At 39.3% G+C, this 16,532-nt stretch overlaps 3 protein-coding genes across 4 annotated transcripts; all 3 read right to left on the bottom strand.

The window, feature by feature from the left end:
* Positions 1 to 2,924: 2,924 nt before the first annotated feature.
* Positions 2,925 to 5,109, bottom strand: LOC125206861 (UDP-glycosyltransferase 83A1-like). The gene is made up of 2 exons (XM_048106078.2): positions 4,578 to 5,109; positions 2,925 to 3,924 (listed from the first exon to the last, which is right to left on the bottom strand). Exons 1-2 carry the CDS (start codon positions 5,059 to 5,061, stop codon positions 3,038 to 3,040), a joined length of 1,371 nt encoding a protein of 456 aa, XP_047962035.1. The 5' UTR covers positions 5,062 to 5,109; the 3' UTR covers positions 2,925 to 3,037.
* Positions 5,110 to 6,015: 906 nt separating this feature from the next.
* On the bottom strand, positions 6,016 to 8,087 carry LOC125203552 (UDP-glycosyltransferase 83A1-like). Its single transcript, XM_048101927.2, has 2 exons — positions 7,398 to 8,087; positions 6,016 to 6,999 (listed from the first exon to the last, which is right to left on the bottom strand). Exons 1-2 carry the CDS (start codon positions 7,867 to 7,869, stop codon positions 6,098 to 6,100), a joined length of 1,374 nt encoding a protein of 457 aa, XP_047957884.1. The 5' UTR covers positions 7,870 to 8,087; the 3' UTR covers positions 6,016 to 6,097.
* Positions 8,088 to 9,581: 1,494 nt separating this feature from the next.
* On the bottom strand, positions 9,582 to 15,983 carry LOC125205856 (uncharacterized). 2 transcript variants are annotated; one of them, XM_048105016.2, is made up of 10 exons: positions 15,800 to 15,983; positions 13,803 to 15,174; positions 13,331 to 13,401; positions 12,990 to 13,090; positions 12,625 to 12,718; positions 11,165 to 12,504; positions 10,937 to 10,985; positions 10,616 to 10,842; positions 10,394 to 10,501; positions 9,582 to 10,104 (listed from the first exon to the last, which is right to left on the bottom strand). In XM_048105016.2, exons 2-10 carry the CDS (start codon positions 15,082 to 15,084, stop codon positions 9,894 to 9,896), a joined length of 3,483 nt encoding a protein of 1,160 aa, XP_047960973.1. In that variant the 5' UTR covers positions 15,085 to 15,174; positions 15,800 to 15,983; the 3' UTR covers positions 9,582 to 9,893. The 2 variants fall into 2 exon arrangements, with proteins under 2 accessions (XP_047960973.1, XP_088917252.1); XM_089061126.1 differs by having other exon boundaries at positions 13,803 to 15,147.
* Between the last annotated feature and the right edge of the window lie 549 nt (positions 15,984 to 16,532).

Below are 16,532 nucleotides of genomic sequence, written 5' to 3'. Positions count from 1 at the left end.
ACTATAGATGATGCACACGGTAGTATAAAAAAGGGATTATAGTTGTAAATTATAATTTGATGATAGTTTTGCTGCCTGTATTTTTACCACAAATTGATACCAGCAGTCTAGTATTAACATCAGTACTGCTTGAGAACCATTTAAATAAATTGGAAAATTGTTAAAAAACAAACAGAATATTAGATAATAGTATAATGTAAAAGCTATTATTCATAACTTTGCTTTTTGAAAAAAATTAAAAATATCAAGTAAGAATAGAAGATATAAATACAATAGCAAACAATTGAAGCACCCTTTATTCAACTATGTAGGCAATAAATAAAGTAGAAAAAACAGGTGCATGAAAAATGGAACTCTTTGCCCCTAATAAACCGTCATTAATTAGTGACCACATATTGTTTGGCTAATTTAGGGTTGGAATTCAATTATGTCACATGTCTGCACGTGCTTATTTGGATTAAACAAAATATTCACGTGAGCAAGGGCGGCTGATGGACGTGACGACATTAATATAATTAAATAATTGTAACGTAATCTCCACTGTCTTGTCTCTCCTACCCCCATCCAAAAAATTGAGATTCACAATTAATTGTTTATTAACTTATTTTTCTCATAAACATACCTTAATATTAAAATAATTGCCTAACATTTCTTAGTAGCTTTGTAGTTGTTGTGTATGTCAGAAATTCTATTACACACAAATGATTGGTTTCTAACTTAGTATGAGATTATGGTCACTTTTGTACTTGAGAGGATATATATGCTTTTGGAATTCTGAAGTTTCCATAGAAAATGTATTTGTATTTGTATAATTAATAAAATCTAAAATCAATTTGAACTTGATAAATAAAAAAAGAATTGATATTAGAAATGAGCCACTCACCCCTTAAAAGGTCTTATAAGGGAGAAGATTATCCACACTTATATAGATTAGATTGGATCATCACTAAGTCGATGTGAGACAGACTTTTAGAGAATTTAACACGCCCCCTCACGTATGGGCCGGAAAGGACATCGGTCTTCCATCATGTGGGTAGGCAATGCTAGAGAACCATCATCGATGTGGGCCGGAAATGACATCGGTCTTCCACTCGTGAGGTAGATAAGAGATAAAGAGAAAACCGTCATCGACTTGGGCCCGCTTTGATACCATATTAGAAATGGATCACTCACCGCTTAAAAGGCCTCATAAGGGAGGGAGAGGGTTATCTACATTTATATACATTAGATTGGATCATCACCAAGTCGACGTGTGACAGACTTTTAGAGAATTTAACAAATGACCCATCAATAATTAAAAAACATCTAAATATAATTATTGAAACTCAAAAGAAAGACAACGTATAGTGAAACAATTTCACTTTCAAGATTTCAAAATCAACACTCAATAATCATTTATGAACACACTTTTTTTAACATAATAAAAATAAATAAAAGAATTTAACACACCAAAAATTCAAATGATTGAACCTAAGCATGAATCAATTAGTAGCTTCCCTTAAAAAATCACTCAACAATAAAATCATTAATTATAGTATATAAAGATTATTCATGAGAAATAAAAAATTTACAATTGCACTAACACGATAAGCATATAATATTATGATCGGCTATATATGTGGCTTAAAATTGAAATGAAACTTCTAATAAAATAGGAAATGAGCTTTAATACAAGTACTTATTAAAGAAAGTGTACCTAGTATTAATTTTTTAGTTTTGGTAGCTTTACATGAACTAAAGATCAATATTTTGTGACACATCTATCAAATACTCCTTATACAGTACAATGCCGCCCAATAAATTTTCGTCCTTTAATTTGACTTATGCTTTATTCCTTTTGTTTTTTTGTGGGTCCACGATATTATATCATGAGCCAAAATCAGTTGTTGTAATTTCTTCGAACTTAAAACTCAACTAATTAAGAAAAAAGTTACAATTTTATTTTCTTGATTCATTTATTCATACTATATATAAATAAATTCCGTGCTGATCTCTTATGAAACCACAAACTTTTACTACAATTTGATTTTTCTCAAAAACTTTTTTAATCCTAACGTCAATAACATGAATTTTCAGTTTGTTGCTATTTTCTCAACGAGCCACGTAGATGGTCATTTGGGCTCGACCTCTTTTCACAATTTCACTGGGCCTCCTAACTTAGCCCACCCCAATTCTACATATCATTTTTAATGTTTATATTCCATTTTTCAATTTAATTTTTATGTGTTTCAATTGATTATGACTTACTACTAGTCTACTATTTTAAAAAAATTATTACTCCCCCATGTCTCTTATAAATAAACCACATTTGTCATTTTTTGGCGTCCCTTAAAAATAGACCAATTCTATTTAAAGAATTTTTTTTTCTAATGAGGTGGTTCTCATTATCTACTGACAATACTCCAATCACTTAGTCTTTCTATCTCTCTTACTTTACCAATTGTGTATTAAAATTTGTATTGTTTCAAAGATTACCTATTCTTTTAGGAACTAAGGAAGTAACTTTTAGTGATATACGTACTTATTAGGATTATCATATACTCCTTTCGTCCCACAAAGATAGTCCCACTTTGATCCGGCACGGGTTTTAAGAAATGTAATTAAAAGTGAGTTGAAAAAGTTGGTGGGATGTGAGTCCTACTTTTAAAGTATTAGTTTTATAATAAAATATGAGTAGAAATAAGTTGGTGGAATATGGGGTCCACTACCAAAAATGGTAAAAAGTGAAATGCGACAAACTTTGTGGGACGGACGGAAATGGAAAAATGGGACAATCTTTGTGGGACGGAGGGAGTACCTTTTTTCTTTATAATATTTATTTATGGGAACAAACAAAGTATGACATCATAGTAAAAATTTAATAATTCGAAAATATTGTTACATTAGTATATCCAGCCAATCATAATTTAGAAATATATCCGGACTGCTAAAATTTTTAGTTCCCTTGATAGCATCCCATGGATAAACCCTAATTCAGTTGATTTGTGTGTTTTCATAATGGAAAAGATGAAGATACCAAATCTAAGTTGATAAACTCTTAGTCTTCCTTAATCCAATCAACAAAATCACATAAATTCTTATGAGAGGAGCCTCCTCCAACACTACTAGCCAAAGTCTTCTCTTGAAGCTCCGTCACCCTTTTCTTATAGCCTCCATCTCCCAAAACCATCTCCACCTTCCCCTTAATCTCCTCCCTCCCAATGATCCCATTCCCACCCTTCTCCAACCTCACTCCCACCCCCCAATGATCCACAATATAAGTCTCGTTAAGGAATTGGTCCGCAAAGTAAGGCCAGCACACCACCGGGACCCCACTGCTCACGCTCTCCACAGTCGAATTCCACCCACAGTGTGTCACAAAGCATGCCACGGCCGGGTGGGCCAGCACCTCCTGCTGCGGGGCCCAGTCAACGATCTTTCCCCGGTTTCGCACCCTGTCCTTGAACCCGGGCGGGTAGGCCTCGCTGACGTGGCAGGTTATGTCACTCCTCACCACCCAGAGGAAGGGCAGCCCCGTCAGCTCGAGGCCGAGGGCCAGCTCGCGGAACTGGGCCGGGTCGAGGAGGGTGAAGCTCCCGAATGCCACGTAGACGACCGAGCGTGGCGGGCGGTGGTCGAGCCAGGAGAGGCATGTCGGGTTCTCGGGCCAGAAGTGGCCCGCCTGTTTGGCGAGGCGGCGGGTGGCGAGGAGGGGGCCGATGGGGCGGCAGTTGTGGAGGAAGTCGAGGGCGGCGGGCTCGAGCGCCGACGAGGAGTTGCAGATTAGGTATTGAGCGAGCTTTGCGGATTTGTTGTTTTCGACTATGGATTGGAAGACTACTCTCCGGCCGGCTAGGTCTGGGAGACACACCCATGCGAAGTGGTTAGGGTTCATCTCTGGCATGGACGGCGACAGCCGGATTGGTTCGCTCTGTAGTGGCGTTCCTGTTCGAGTACATAAAACAACAACTATTTCACATTAAAAAGAAAAATGAAATGACCTATAATAAGTCACATAGACTATGGAACCCTATAGACTTGTATTATGATATCGTCCTCTAAGTGTAGACGGAAAATTTAACTGACCTAACAATATAGCCGAAAAAAAATCACAATCCCATGAACCAAACACACTACAAATTTAATTTCGGATACAATCTTGCAAATCGAACACCTCATAGTATCTAATTGGATAAATAATTTATACTCCTACTATAGTACTCCCTCCGTCCCGGATAATTCGGGTCACTTTGACCGGACACGGATTTTAAGAATTGTAATGAAAAGTGGATTGAAAAAGTTAGTGGAATGTGGGTCCTACCTTTATATATTAGTTTTATAATAAAATGTGAGTAGAAATGAGTTAGTGGAATATGAGGTCCACTACAAAAAAATGGTAAAAGTAAAGTGGGACAAATTATGTGGGACGGACCGAAATGGAAAATTGGGACGAATTATCTGGGACGGAGGAAGTAGTAATTTATTTCATTAGTTTTCGTGATTACCTATGTTTATTTCTCGATAGTTTGGGGGATGGCGTTAGCAAATGAAACAGCAAAATATTTTACGTCAGCGTAAGGAGAAAACTAGAAACAAACCGTCAGTGTCAATGACTCCATCCGCAACGAGTTTTTCAGCGCTGGTGGTCAAGGCAAGCAGCGCGACCGCTCCGGGGAGGAAAGCCGCCAGCTTGAGGTCGAAATTCCGGTGCGCCTGAGTGATCTCCGCCATGAAAACGTCAGTGATGATGCAAGTGACGGCGTCGGCCTGCGTAGCATTGATGGATCGGATGAGCGCCTCGAGCTCGCCCGGCAGCACCCGGCCGAGCGCCTCCACCGACTTGGCGAAGTCCATGCGGTCTTCCCAGCAGTCGAGGCCGTCCGAGACCGAGACCAAATGGAGCAGCTTCTCCGTCGGCTGCGGCGGCAGCGCCTCCACCACTCGTTGGTGGTTGGATTCGGTGTTGACGAACGTCACTCTCACGCCGTGCTTCGCTAGGCACTGGCACAGCTCCATCATCGGGATCACGTGCCCTTGTGCTGGATACGGAATCGCCACTACATGCGCTCTTGATCTCCCCATTCTCTCTTTTCTAATTTGTTTCTTTTTTTTCTTACAGTTGCTTTATAATTTATAGGTAGAAATTCGAAATGTTGTGTTTGTCTAGTGTGGTTAGTTCTTGTTGGAGGTGATGGGTTTGATATAGTTTTCATTGGTTGAAGCCTTATAAGTTGAGTTGAGGCCGGCATGCAATGTGACAATATCTATACATCTTGCTGTCTCTAGTAATCTATTTTGTCATTTTCATTTAGCATAATGGAATTTTCCAAAATTTAAGTGGAGGATAGGATAGGATGGTGTCTCTTTTCTGCCAAATGTGTGTTTGCATCATTTTTTCCACCAAAATCTTTCTTCTTGCTCTTTCTTGTCAACATATAGCAATGTTCATCATGTTCTAGTGTTTGGATACCACAGCTCATTCAACTATTTTTCTCCCTCGTCCAGCCATAAGCGAGGCAGTTATTTTGGAAATGAGTTTTAAGAAAGCAATATTTAAAGAGTTAAGTGGAGAAAAAATAAAGTAGAGAAATAGAATAAAATAGTTGATATATTAAAGTAAAAGAGAAGAAAAATGTTAGTATATTTTTTGACAAAAAAAAATGACTAATTTTAGGTGAGATGACTAAAAAAGGAATACAAATATTCACTTATGGAAGGATTACTTCTATCTCGTCTCTCTTTTGTCTTCTTTGCTATTGTGCTTTTAATAGTTATAAAGTTTTTCTGTACTAAATTTAAGATAATATTACAATCACAATAACATTTCTGCCATACATTGACGATTATAGAAATTAATAACTTGGAAGATGTGTAGCTTGGGGTTTGGTCGATTGTTTGACACGTTCTCTGGTATTCTTTTTGTGGACTTGATCAAGACCCGCAGTGACCTGTGACATGTGTGTGGTCTTGATCTTAGCTTAAGAGGAGTTTGTAGGGATGCAAACGTTTTAGAGAGTAATCAAAAAATAAAACCATGATGAATATTGCTTGCAACTTTTACTTATATAGTTTGCACCCCAACAACATTTGAAAATCTTACTAAGAAATTAACTGATAATCACTCTAAACAACTTTTATCATCCTTTATCCATTCAACAAAGCTAGTGAGATTCTTGCAAGAAGACCCTCCTCTCACACTCTCCAGAGTCTTGGATCCAAGACTCCTCACTCTATCCTTGTACCCTCCATCACCAAGTAGAATCTCCACCTTCTCCACAATCTCTCCGGCCGCAACAACCCTGCTCCGGTCCTTCTCCAACCTCAGCCCCACTCTCCAAACGTCAACAATGTAGCACTGGTTAAGGAATTGGTCTGCAAAATAAGGCCAGCACAAGAAAGGCACCCCACCGCACACGCCCTCCATCGTCGAGTTCCATCCACAGTGACTAACAAAACAAGCCAAGGAAGGGTGGGACAGCACCCTCTGCTGGGGAGCCCATTCCACCATCTTCCCGCGACTCCCCACTCTCTCCTTGAACCCCTCCGGGAAGCATTTCTCCGCGTCCTGAGTCATGTCCGGCCTCACGACCCAGAGAAAAGGCCTCCCGGAGCGTTCTAGGCCGAGAGCCAGTTCATGGAACTGGCTCTCGTCGAGGAGAGTGAAGCTCCCGAACGCCACATACACTGTGGAGTTCGGGGGCTGCATGTCCAGCCAGCACAGGCAGGCTGAGTCCTCTGGCCAGAATAGGCCAGCGGACTGGCCTTGGCGCGCGCTTGACAGGAGAGGGCCTACTGGGATAAGGTCGGGAAGGAGCTTCAGAGCTCCGGCCTCCAGCTCGTGGGACGAGTTGCAGATTATCCAGTCGGGGAGAGTCTCCGCCTTTATGTTTCTTGCCATGGATTGGAACATGCGTTGTTGTGATGAGAAGTCGCCGATCTGCAGCCATACTGCTTCTTGAATCTTCATTGCAGGCATCTTTGGAGAGAGGTGAATCACGTGGTCCGCCTTCAAGGGTGTTCCTGTTTTTGCATCGCATGAGAGTAAAACTAGTTAAAATGTAAAAGTCGTTTTAAGTAAAGGAAAGAGGTGATAGTAATTTAAATCACGAAATTTTATCAAATTCTGATAAGTACTATTAGATTAAATTACGAAGTTTCAGTTTTCGTTAGTTGACTACAAACTAGTGAATTTGAGGTACGGAAATTAAGTTTGTTTGTTATCTCGCTCGTTTGGACTTCTTAAGCTCATTATTAACAAAGACGTCGTTTTGTACACAGATGAGAAATTTGAAAAACTTCGTGATTTAATAATGATTTAATACTGAGAATGAGAAACTGAAACCTCATGATTTAATACCGACCAAATTTCGTGATTTAAATGACTATTATCTCTAAAGAAAACGAAGCAAGGCACTCACCATCGCCGTCAACAATCCCTTCATCAAGGAGGCTCTTGCAATGCCTGGAAAGCGCGAGGAGGGCGACCGGGGCAGGCAAGAAAGCCGATTTCTTGATCCCCAGTTTGTCAGCCAAAGACAGAGCCCATATTAGGCCATAATCAGTGATGAGACAAGTGACTCTATCACTCTCTGTTGTGTTTATCTTCTCGATGAGAGCCTCGAGTGCTGGAGGGACGGCCTCGGGCATCGATGATTCTAGCTTCGCAAGGTCGTTTCTGTCCTCCCACGGCTCCAGGCCGTCGGGGACAGAGGCCAGAGTGATGAGCTCGCTTATTCTTGACAGCGAGCTCATGACTCGGGCGTGGTTGAAGTCGGTGTTGACGAAGGTGACTCTGATGCCGTTGTGTGCCAGCCATTGTGCGAGCTCCATCAATGGGATCACATGGCCTTGGGCTGGATATGGCATGGCTAACACATGTGGCCTTCCCATTTTTTCTTTTTGTTTTTACAAATTACTATGTTTCTTCATGCTGTAAGTTTATGTAGTGGGAGAGTGTGAGAGTTCGACATCATTAATTTGTTTTTATGTTTGTGTTTCTTTGTTGATTACTAAGTTTTGCCGGTTTTCAACTGTTGAGGAATCTTGGATTCTTGTCAGTTGGCCGGCTGAAAATCTATCTATTTTGGTAGAGCCAAATGGGCCGCTGCGCTGCTGGGCCGAAGACTGCTCTCATCAGCCCAGATCAAGGACCCAAGCCATGCTCCAATACTATGTGATATGTACTTGACACAGAGGTAGTCTCATTTACATTATATCCTTTTCATTCCCCAAGAATATTAGAGACTGAATTAACCTCGGTTATTTAATTTTTCCATGGGAAACAGTTCAAAACTTATAATACAAAGACTAATGTATTTTAATTTTTTTTTCAATCCTGTACGTACCTCCTGTATTCTGTGATCCTATACAAGTATTGTTTACCCACAATATTTGTACAAGATCACACAATACAAGAGGTACGTACAGGATGAAAAGAAAAAATTAAAATACAACTGATTTTATTACAAGTAGTGGGGATTCTCAACACATGAGAGGAGTGTATTCAAGCGCGCTCTCCACAACAAGAGTAAGGTGCCTTAAATAAGGGCAGATGGCGGACTCCAAAACAATTCTTCAATTTTGTTTACAGATTCCAAACCATTCTCCAATTTGGTTTAGTGGGAAGAGGTGAGTCATCCATCACCTTTCTGAAAAGGTGAATAGTCATTCTGCACAAAGGCTGACAATATTCTCTTCCATAATTCATGCTACGTGACAAGAGTCCTCTACAATTCATGTTGTCATAATAAGTGTAAGGACTTGCCTTCTTCTTTTCACGCTTTCAATTAAAAGCAAACACATATGAATATTATCATTTTCTTGTGTTATAGATAAACACCTTCTTCTTTTTTTTTCAAGTTGAGCTTCCTCCCAAAAAATAAGCTCATTTTCATAGTTAATAATTATTTTATTAAGGGTACGAATATCATTTCCCCAATTATTTATTTTATTTAAAGGATTACGAAACATAAAATTTCTTTAGAGAAAATCTGATAAATAATCAGGGTGATTGGGCATCTTGCATGATGTAATCGGAAATATGTTTGAATTTTTAACTAAATTATTTAACATAATAACTATATTAAATAATTAGCACAAATCATTATTTTCAGTAGTTATACCGAATGAAATGAGCCCTTAGTATAAGACATAATTTTACAAAAAGGAGAAATATTCAGACATAAAAACACTCGTGTATTTTTCTTCTCTCACATGATTAAATCAGATGCTGGTACCTCGTCAGTTCAGTATGTTTCTGTTATTGGAGAATTGACAATGCAGAACAACTAAATCGATTTTTTATTTGTACATTTCAATTCTCCATTCGCTGACGTGTCGTCCAAAACGATATTAAGAGACAATCTACATTCAAAGGGGCCCTTATCTTTTTCCCCGACAAAATCTTTTTTTTTTTCAGTTCTGAAGAGCGACAACCTTGTACAGTTGTACCTGACAGAATCTACTATAAAGGGAATCAGAAGCTTCTAGAAAGGACATTGGGATATTCAGTTACTACAAGAGCTACAGAGAAGCATGTGGGCTAAAAAAGTTACATAAGACAAGAGTGAATCAAACGTTTTTTTGTACAGGAAGAGCCATGATTTAACAAGAAGGGGACAAATATTAATTCATACTATCATCATAAAATATTCTAACCGTGTATACATTGCCTGTCTTTGTTTAGAATATTCTATATTACATTATTTAGTAGTGTGATTTCCAAAAGTGAAAGATCCACTGATAAACAAATAGCATGATAAATAAATAGCTTTCCTGATATATATCCTGCCTCTATAGTGGAAAAGGAAAGGTTCCTTCTAATTCAAGAAGATCACTAACCTGGCTTGCATTCATCACATGATGCAATTTATCCCATGTGGAAATGGTTGATCGAGTTCTAATTTGGTTTACGATCACAAGGAAATACATTTTTCCTCTTCTGGTATTATCACAGGCATTGGAGATGCTCTGATGTATCTCTGAGGGGTGGTTTTCTGCACGGTTGATGATGCAGGATCAGTGTGCGCCTTGAAGTGGAACTTTGCAAAACGGTTGAGTGTAGAGAACTTTTCAAGTTCCTGGCTATCCACTTTGATGTCCACTACTGATAAACTTCGATCAAGTCTGCACCATCAAATTGACCATGATTCGTTTTTTCTTAGTAGATATAAATGAAAGATAGCTTGGCTCAAAGCCTCAAAGACAAGTGGATCAGAACTAAATGCTAACCTGTTAGTATTACAATAATCATAAAATTGTTCGATAGTACTTAACAACATAGAAAATGCATATCAATTCAATGGAAACAATTTGATCTCTGCGATAGGTGAACAAATTCTTGCTTCCTTAATCCATAGTAATGCTAATCTAATATGCACAGATGCTTCCATGACTAAAGCATACATATCCTTACCTTGAGAGGTCACCTTCAAGCTTCTCTGCCCGAGTAATTAGGCATTTTCCTTTTTCTGAGAAACCAGATGGATTAGTTCTCTTCGAAGTGTTCAACTTGCCAGGTGACCTAAACAATTTATAACCAGAAAACTAGGCGTTCATAATGAATTAAACTGATATCGGATTGGGCACTAACAAATCAAAGCTATAAAGAATTAAACTTGAAAATAGCAATTCTTACACGTCAATGCTATCAACCGGCATTTTACTGTTCAGGTTGCATGCGTCTCCTAGTGTGGTTCTCGCAGCGGAATATGCCAAATAATCACAGTTTGAACTGGCATCTCCAGAGAGAATACCTTCTACTGGAGGTCTGAAGACCTGCTGCATAAGTTGTGTCGTGAAGGTAAGTCGTCTTTTCGCTTGTACCACAGGGTGCACATTAACAATTTCAACTTCATTTCTCGCCTGCCAGAGAGGAAATCTCAGCGAACAAGTTTTCATTCATAAAAATTTTAGGAAATTATCTAAGCATTGCAGTACATCACGAGACCGGTCTCACCTCTTCCTGCCTTCTATTCAAAGCTTGCGCCCATTCAAACTCAGCCATACTGCCAATAAGATAAGATATAGCAGAGGGAAAATCAGATAACCACAATAGTAAGCTCATACTTTGCAGAAAATACGTCTACATGCGTGCTAATTTACATAACAACAATGAGGCAGAAACAAGAAAAAACAAGGCATCAGAACAGCAGAACCCATATGAGTTAGCTTTACATGGACTTACCTGATGTTTTGAGGCCTTGGTGCTTCGGAATTTACTTCTTTGTGCCAAGGTTCCAAGTCAAATGCAACAATTTTACGCTTCCCCAGTTTTGAAACAGACAATTGTTGGTAAGAGACATCCGAAGGCAACATACTAGGGGGTGATAAATGTTTACTCGCTATCAAGGTGGCAGCTGAAGATTGCCAAGTACCACTTCCGTGAGCACTGTTGACAGAATCAACCTGCATATTCAATCTACTCTCTGGTAAATTTCCAATACTTATTCCAGAGAGTGGTTGTATTGCTGCAGTCACAGATTTCTGGTTATAGGTTTGTACGGCCTCAAAATTCTTGTTTGCATAATGCTTAAACCAAGATGGGGCCATTTGCAAACTGATCTGGGATTGGTTTGCTAGGTTTGAAGCTTCCTTGTCGATGGAATGACTCTGGGATTCATTCCGACGAAGTGACTCCATCTGTTGGGAGCTCCGAAGGGAATCTGTCGATGAAGCTTTTGCTGGCTGATCATTGGACTCTTCTGTGAAGTTCCCCTTAACAGTTCCAGGTGAAAATGCACCAGCTTTATCTTTGATAGCAAAACTCTGCCCACTAAACAACCCCTCTCTGGAATCGGCAGTTTGCGGCTGATGATTAAATGGAAACCTCTTACCAGAGTCTGTTTGACAATCTCCGGGCCTATTATACTGGTGGATCACGGAGAATTTTTTATGCAAAGGATGCCCAGAGGCTCTGCTGTCACTAGCAGAAAAAATCGGTGATTCAATGTCTTTCTGCTCTACTTGATCAGAGGGATGAGGAGATGCATGCCTCATGTATAAACCAGACGCCACTCCATCTACTTCTGAGTATTTTCTCAAAGACTGTTGTGAATCAGTATTGTTGCTTAGTGGAGTTCGATTGTGTATCTTGGTTGAGCTCTCGGGGATGAAATTAGCTTTCTTCTGTTCATCACATCCTACATTATATTTGTGTTTTGACCAGTCGAGACTGGATTGCTCTGGAGCACAGGAAGTAGTCTCCAAACTGCTAGAAGCTGAACCAGGGGTACGAAACAAACTAGATGAGAACATGTTGGCTCTTGGAGAAGTCGTGTCTTGCTGAGTGGTGACATCTGTCCTGAGAGGCAGAAGCCCTGTTGGAAATCCAACACGCTGAGAAGAAACTGATGTTTCACACGGTTGAGCAGCTGCTACGTTCTCCAATAGAGAGGATCTGGGACCAAGGGAAGAGGCGTTGTTTCTTGACTGCAACATGTAACTTGGTAATGATGGAGTGGGATTTTGATTCCTGATATAATCCTTCTCATAACTATTTGGAAGATATCTGGTATTTATGTTTCCCTGCAGGTAGAAGGTTGACAAGTGAAGGATTACACTGATATGGTGATGAATCATTTAGATATATATTTTCGCCGTCACAGAAACCGTTCTATGATTACATCAAAAAAAAATTCTACCCACCAACGACGAAGATGGAAAAAGTGAGTACGACTGTGGAGTACTTGAATCTGCAGGCCCTGGTCTTAAACCAAATTCTTGTGAATTGGGAAGATTGCTGCATTGTTCAGAACATACAAGTAGCAGAAGATTCATTTAGCTCATATCATTGGATATGGCATGCTTGTTAAATAGCTCACCCTTGATGCAATATGTTTAACTCGAAACAAATACCAAATTAAGATTGCGTATTGGCTACCGAAAAGTAATGTTACCAGCCCCTCAAAAATGGAACAGAATCTGATTTACTTTTTAGCAATCCATATTATAAGTAAGTGTCTCTCTAAAGATATCATAACATATTCGGACGTCTTGTATATTATACCTACCTTTGAGTAGCCACATTTTGACAATAGAGATCTGAAGCACCTAATCCAGGACCCATCTTCTCTGACTCTAGCGGATACCTGTGGAAGTTTGGCTGGTTCAACTGTAACAAGAGAACAACAATATAGTCACCGATTACTGACCTTTCATGGAGAAAAGAAACACAGTTATCTTTTGGTATGTACTCGAAAAGGGTTTCGCTTCCAACTAAAGGTATGTTGAACGTACTGACTACTTCAATAATTTACCATGTCCATCGGACATCAGTTTATACAGAACCCTAATCATATTAAATTTATCAAAAATAGACAAACACTGCACGGGTAAGACATCTCTGAACAACCTGACCATAGGGCGTTTGAAAACCTCCAGAGATAGGATTTGAATGCCATAAGGTGTCTTGCAATTCATGACCTGCATAAGATCAAAATCTTCATTATGTTATAATAATAATAATAATAATAATAATAATAATAATAATAATATTATTATTATTATTATTATTATTATTATTATCATTATTATTGATACCCCAAATTTGCATGATGGTCTAGAAAAAGGAAGTAGGGTACTTCTTAAGATTCAATTCTAAAGTTTATCACAGAAGAGATAAACCAACACTTTGCCTCTGGAAGTGTTTCAGAAAAAAAAAAAACTTATTCAGTCATTCATGGGATTCTCAGCAATCACGATCTGTAAAGTTTTAGTATAAAAATGTGAAACATAAACAATGGGAGATATGGTGCAATGTTACCACCAAAGAAGGTAATGCAGGGCTTTGCTTCATATATGCACATACAAAAGGTTAGGCTAACCAGTTTTTAAATTCTCCCCATATTGAGCAGTTCGAGTATTTTCTGAATGCAAAGAAGTTTGAACCGGCTGATTCCTTCCGATAGGATGCTTCAGCTGAGAGTTATACCCAGTCGAGCACTGACCTAAGATGTGGGAGCTCTCACACTGAAATTCATCTTTCTGCTTACTGAACTGCTTCCCCGAGTGCTGAAAACCAGGGAAACTACACTTCATATCTGGTCTGGCGAACAACTGCGCGGGCTCTGAGCTTGGAGAGGAAACATTCTGTAAGTTTCTATGAACCCAATTATCTTGCAGATTTTCGCCATTACTGAGATTTGAGGGCTGATTATCGCTTGATGGTTCTGGATTCTGGAAGCTCAATTCACTCCACTCCTCTTGCACTACAGTATCACTGCTAGAAGTTTCGGTCACAGCAGACTGCATCAGAGCACTCCAGCGACCACTTTGAATAGACAGTAATGTATCCACAGATGATGGGTTCTCCACTGTACAATCAAAATCTTCATTACCCTTTTTGGCCCTGGTGTCAAATGATGATGACCAACCATGGTCCTCCGAACTGTACAATATCTTTCGTTCCAAGGGATCCAGAGTAGTAGATGCCTCGGACATGTCAATTTTTGATACCTCTCCTGGAGAATAACCAGGCCAACCAGTGTCTTCAACTTCAAGCCTCCCCATGGATGTACTCCGCTGTGCTGTAATTCCTTGTGCGGAATAGTTCATAGGCAAAAGATTGCTATCAGAACTGTGAAAAGGAACTTGCCCATACAGATTCTTATCATCAAACACTTGACTCGATAACAAGGAGCCATCTGACACGATGCTTTGGTCATCAGAGAAACTCCCTTGATGCACAGGAGACATGCCTAAAAGGCTGTTATTGCTATTGGTCGACAGATTAGCAGAGATATTACACGGATCTTGGGGATAAGGATATTGATTTAAATTCCTATCAGCATTCAGGCCGGGATCACCATATATAGACATATCAAATTGTGGAGGCGGCATGCCTTGTGAAAGAACCAATCCACTGGGGAACCCTTGAAAAATGCTAGATTCGCCTTGTTGTGCCATTTTCGTATTATCAAACATTAGCATCTGTAAATCACGAATAGAGTCCCTGTTTACTGTAGGGGAAAGCTGAACTGCTGAAGGTTGCTTTGACGCCATCAGCTGATCCACATAATCATGATTATTAGCACCGCCAAGTCCCTGAAGCTGCTGCCTTCGCTGCAGCTCCTGCAGCTGTTTAAACATAATTTGGCGTTGCAACATCCTTACATCCACAAGCTTTCAACTCATTTGTGCCCCCCTAACCCCTCGGATAACCGAATCATGCTGCTTTACCCAAAAAAATGGAAATCCCTGTCAAATTTGAAGAGTTAAGAATTACATGAAATATATAAGTGTCAAGCAATGCGCAAACAAAAATGCAGATATCCAAAAGGATAACTGAAGTGCCAATTATGAACTTTCCTAACTTATTAACTAAAAACATCTGCAATAACTACTTCTGATGTCAAATTAAGACCAATAAGAAAGCCAACCACCATTGCCACCACCAAACTGCTACTAAATTTAGCTTCAACAATTTCTTTTCAAAAGTAATTTTGCCACAAAATTAACCATGCAAAAACAAAAATTTAGGGCACAGCTTAACCAAAAAGAATCCCATCAACCAAATTAGACAACCTAATAACACTTGCATGACAGGAAACTATACACGAATTCTTCACAAAACACAATTGCACCCTCAGGAATATCTACTCCAGCAGAATTTCAAGTGAATTAAAAGGAAAAGAATCTGATCCCTGCTGATGGTACTAGTCAAGCATTCAGAGAAAGCTGAAACAAAATTCAATCTTGATGAACGCACAAGCAAGAAGAGCAGCAAACAAACGAAGCTTGTGCAGATTCAGAGTTTGATCTGAGTAGAAAATAACTGAATTTACATAAAACTGCACGATGCAAATGTAATTGTTCAACTTACTTTGTAATATGAAGTAATTCGTGAAATGGAGATCAAATAGTGCAAATTAGCAACTGTTTTCTCTCTGTGTGTATACATACACAAAGCATGTACGTATACTTCCCTCACTGTACACTGCCTGCTTCTAGCTTTCTCTCTCTGAACAGTGAGAAGGTTGGTTTTTGCTTTCACACACAATTTCTTTGAAAATAAAAGACATCGAAAATTTGTTTAACAGAAAATTAAAGAAAAAAGAAATTATAATAATTGGTAAACTGTCGTTAGGTACGGTCCCGATCCTCAGGTTTGGGCTGTGGCCTTGCATCTCCGGAGCTGAGGCACGTAGGCGTGTTGCGGCATGCGGGAATCTGAGCCGTTGGATGAGATATTTAGCTTTCATTGACGGTCAGGGATGAAGGCGGAATCTCACGCACCTAGTGGTGTCGTCACGCGTGGACGAAAGGCGTGGATAGGGATTTCATACTACCCTTTTTCATTGTAATTTTTTCAAGGAGGTGAAGAACAGTATTTTAAACTTTGATTTCAATCTCAAGATTAATTAGTAATTTTAAAAATAATTAATTCAGCAAAGCAAATAGGATTGGAGTAACATGTGAATATCTAGCTAATATACAGGGATGTTACTGCAGCCCGTAATTGGTAGGCTGACCTAAATAGCCCGTCCAATTTTTAGGGTTAGAGTTGAAAATTTATAGTCTGATAAAATCACAACCAGATTAGCCCCCACGCCACA

Source organism: Salvia hispanica, chromosome 6, assembly GCF_029641045.1.
Source record: "Salvia hispanica isolate PSC_SH4W2 chromosome 6, Shi_PSC_v1, whole genome shotgun sequence".
Taxonomy (NCBI): Eukaryota; Viridiplantae; Streptophyta; class Magnoliopsida; order Lamiales; family Lamiaceae; genus Salvia; species Salvia hispanica.
Note: the sequence above shows the minus strand (reverse complement) of the source record. Positions and strands in the feature narration are given on the sequence as shown.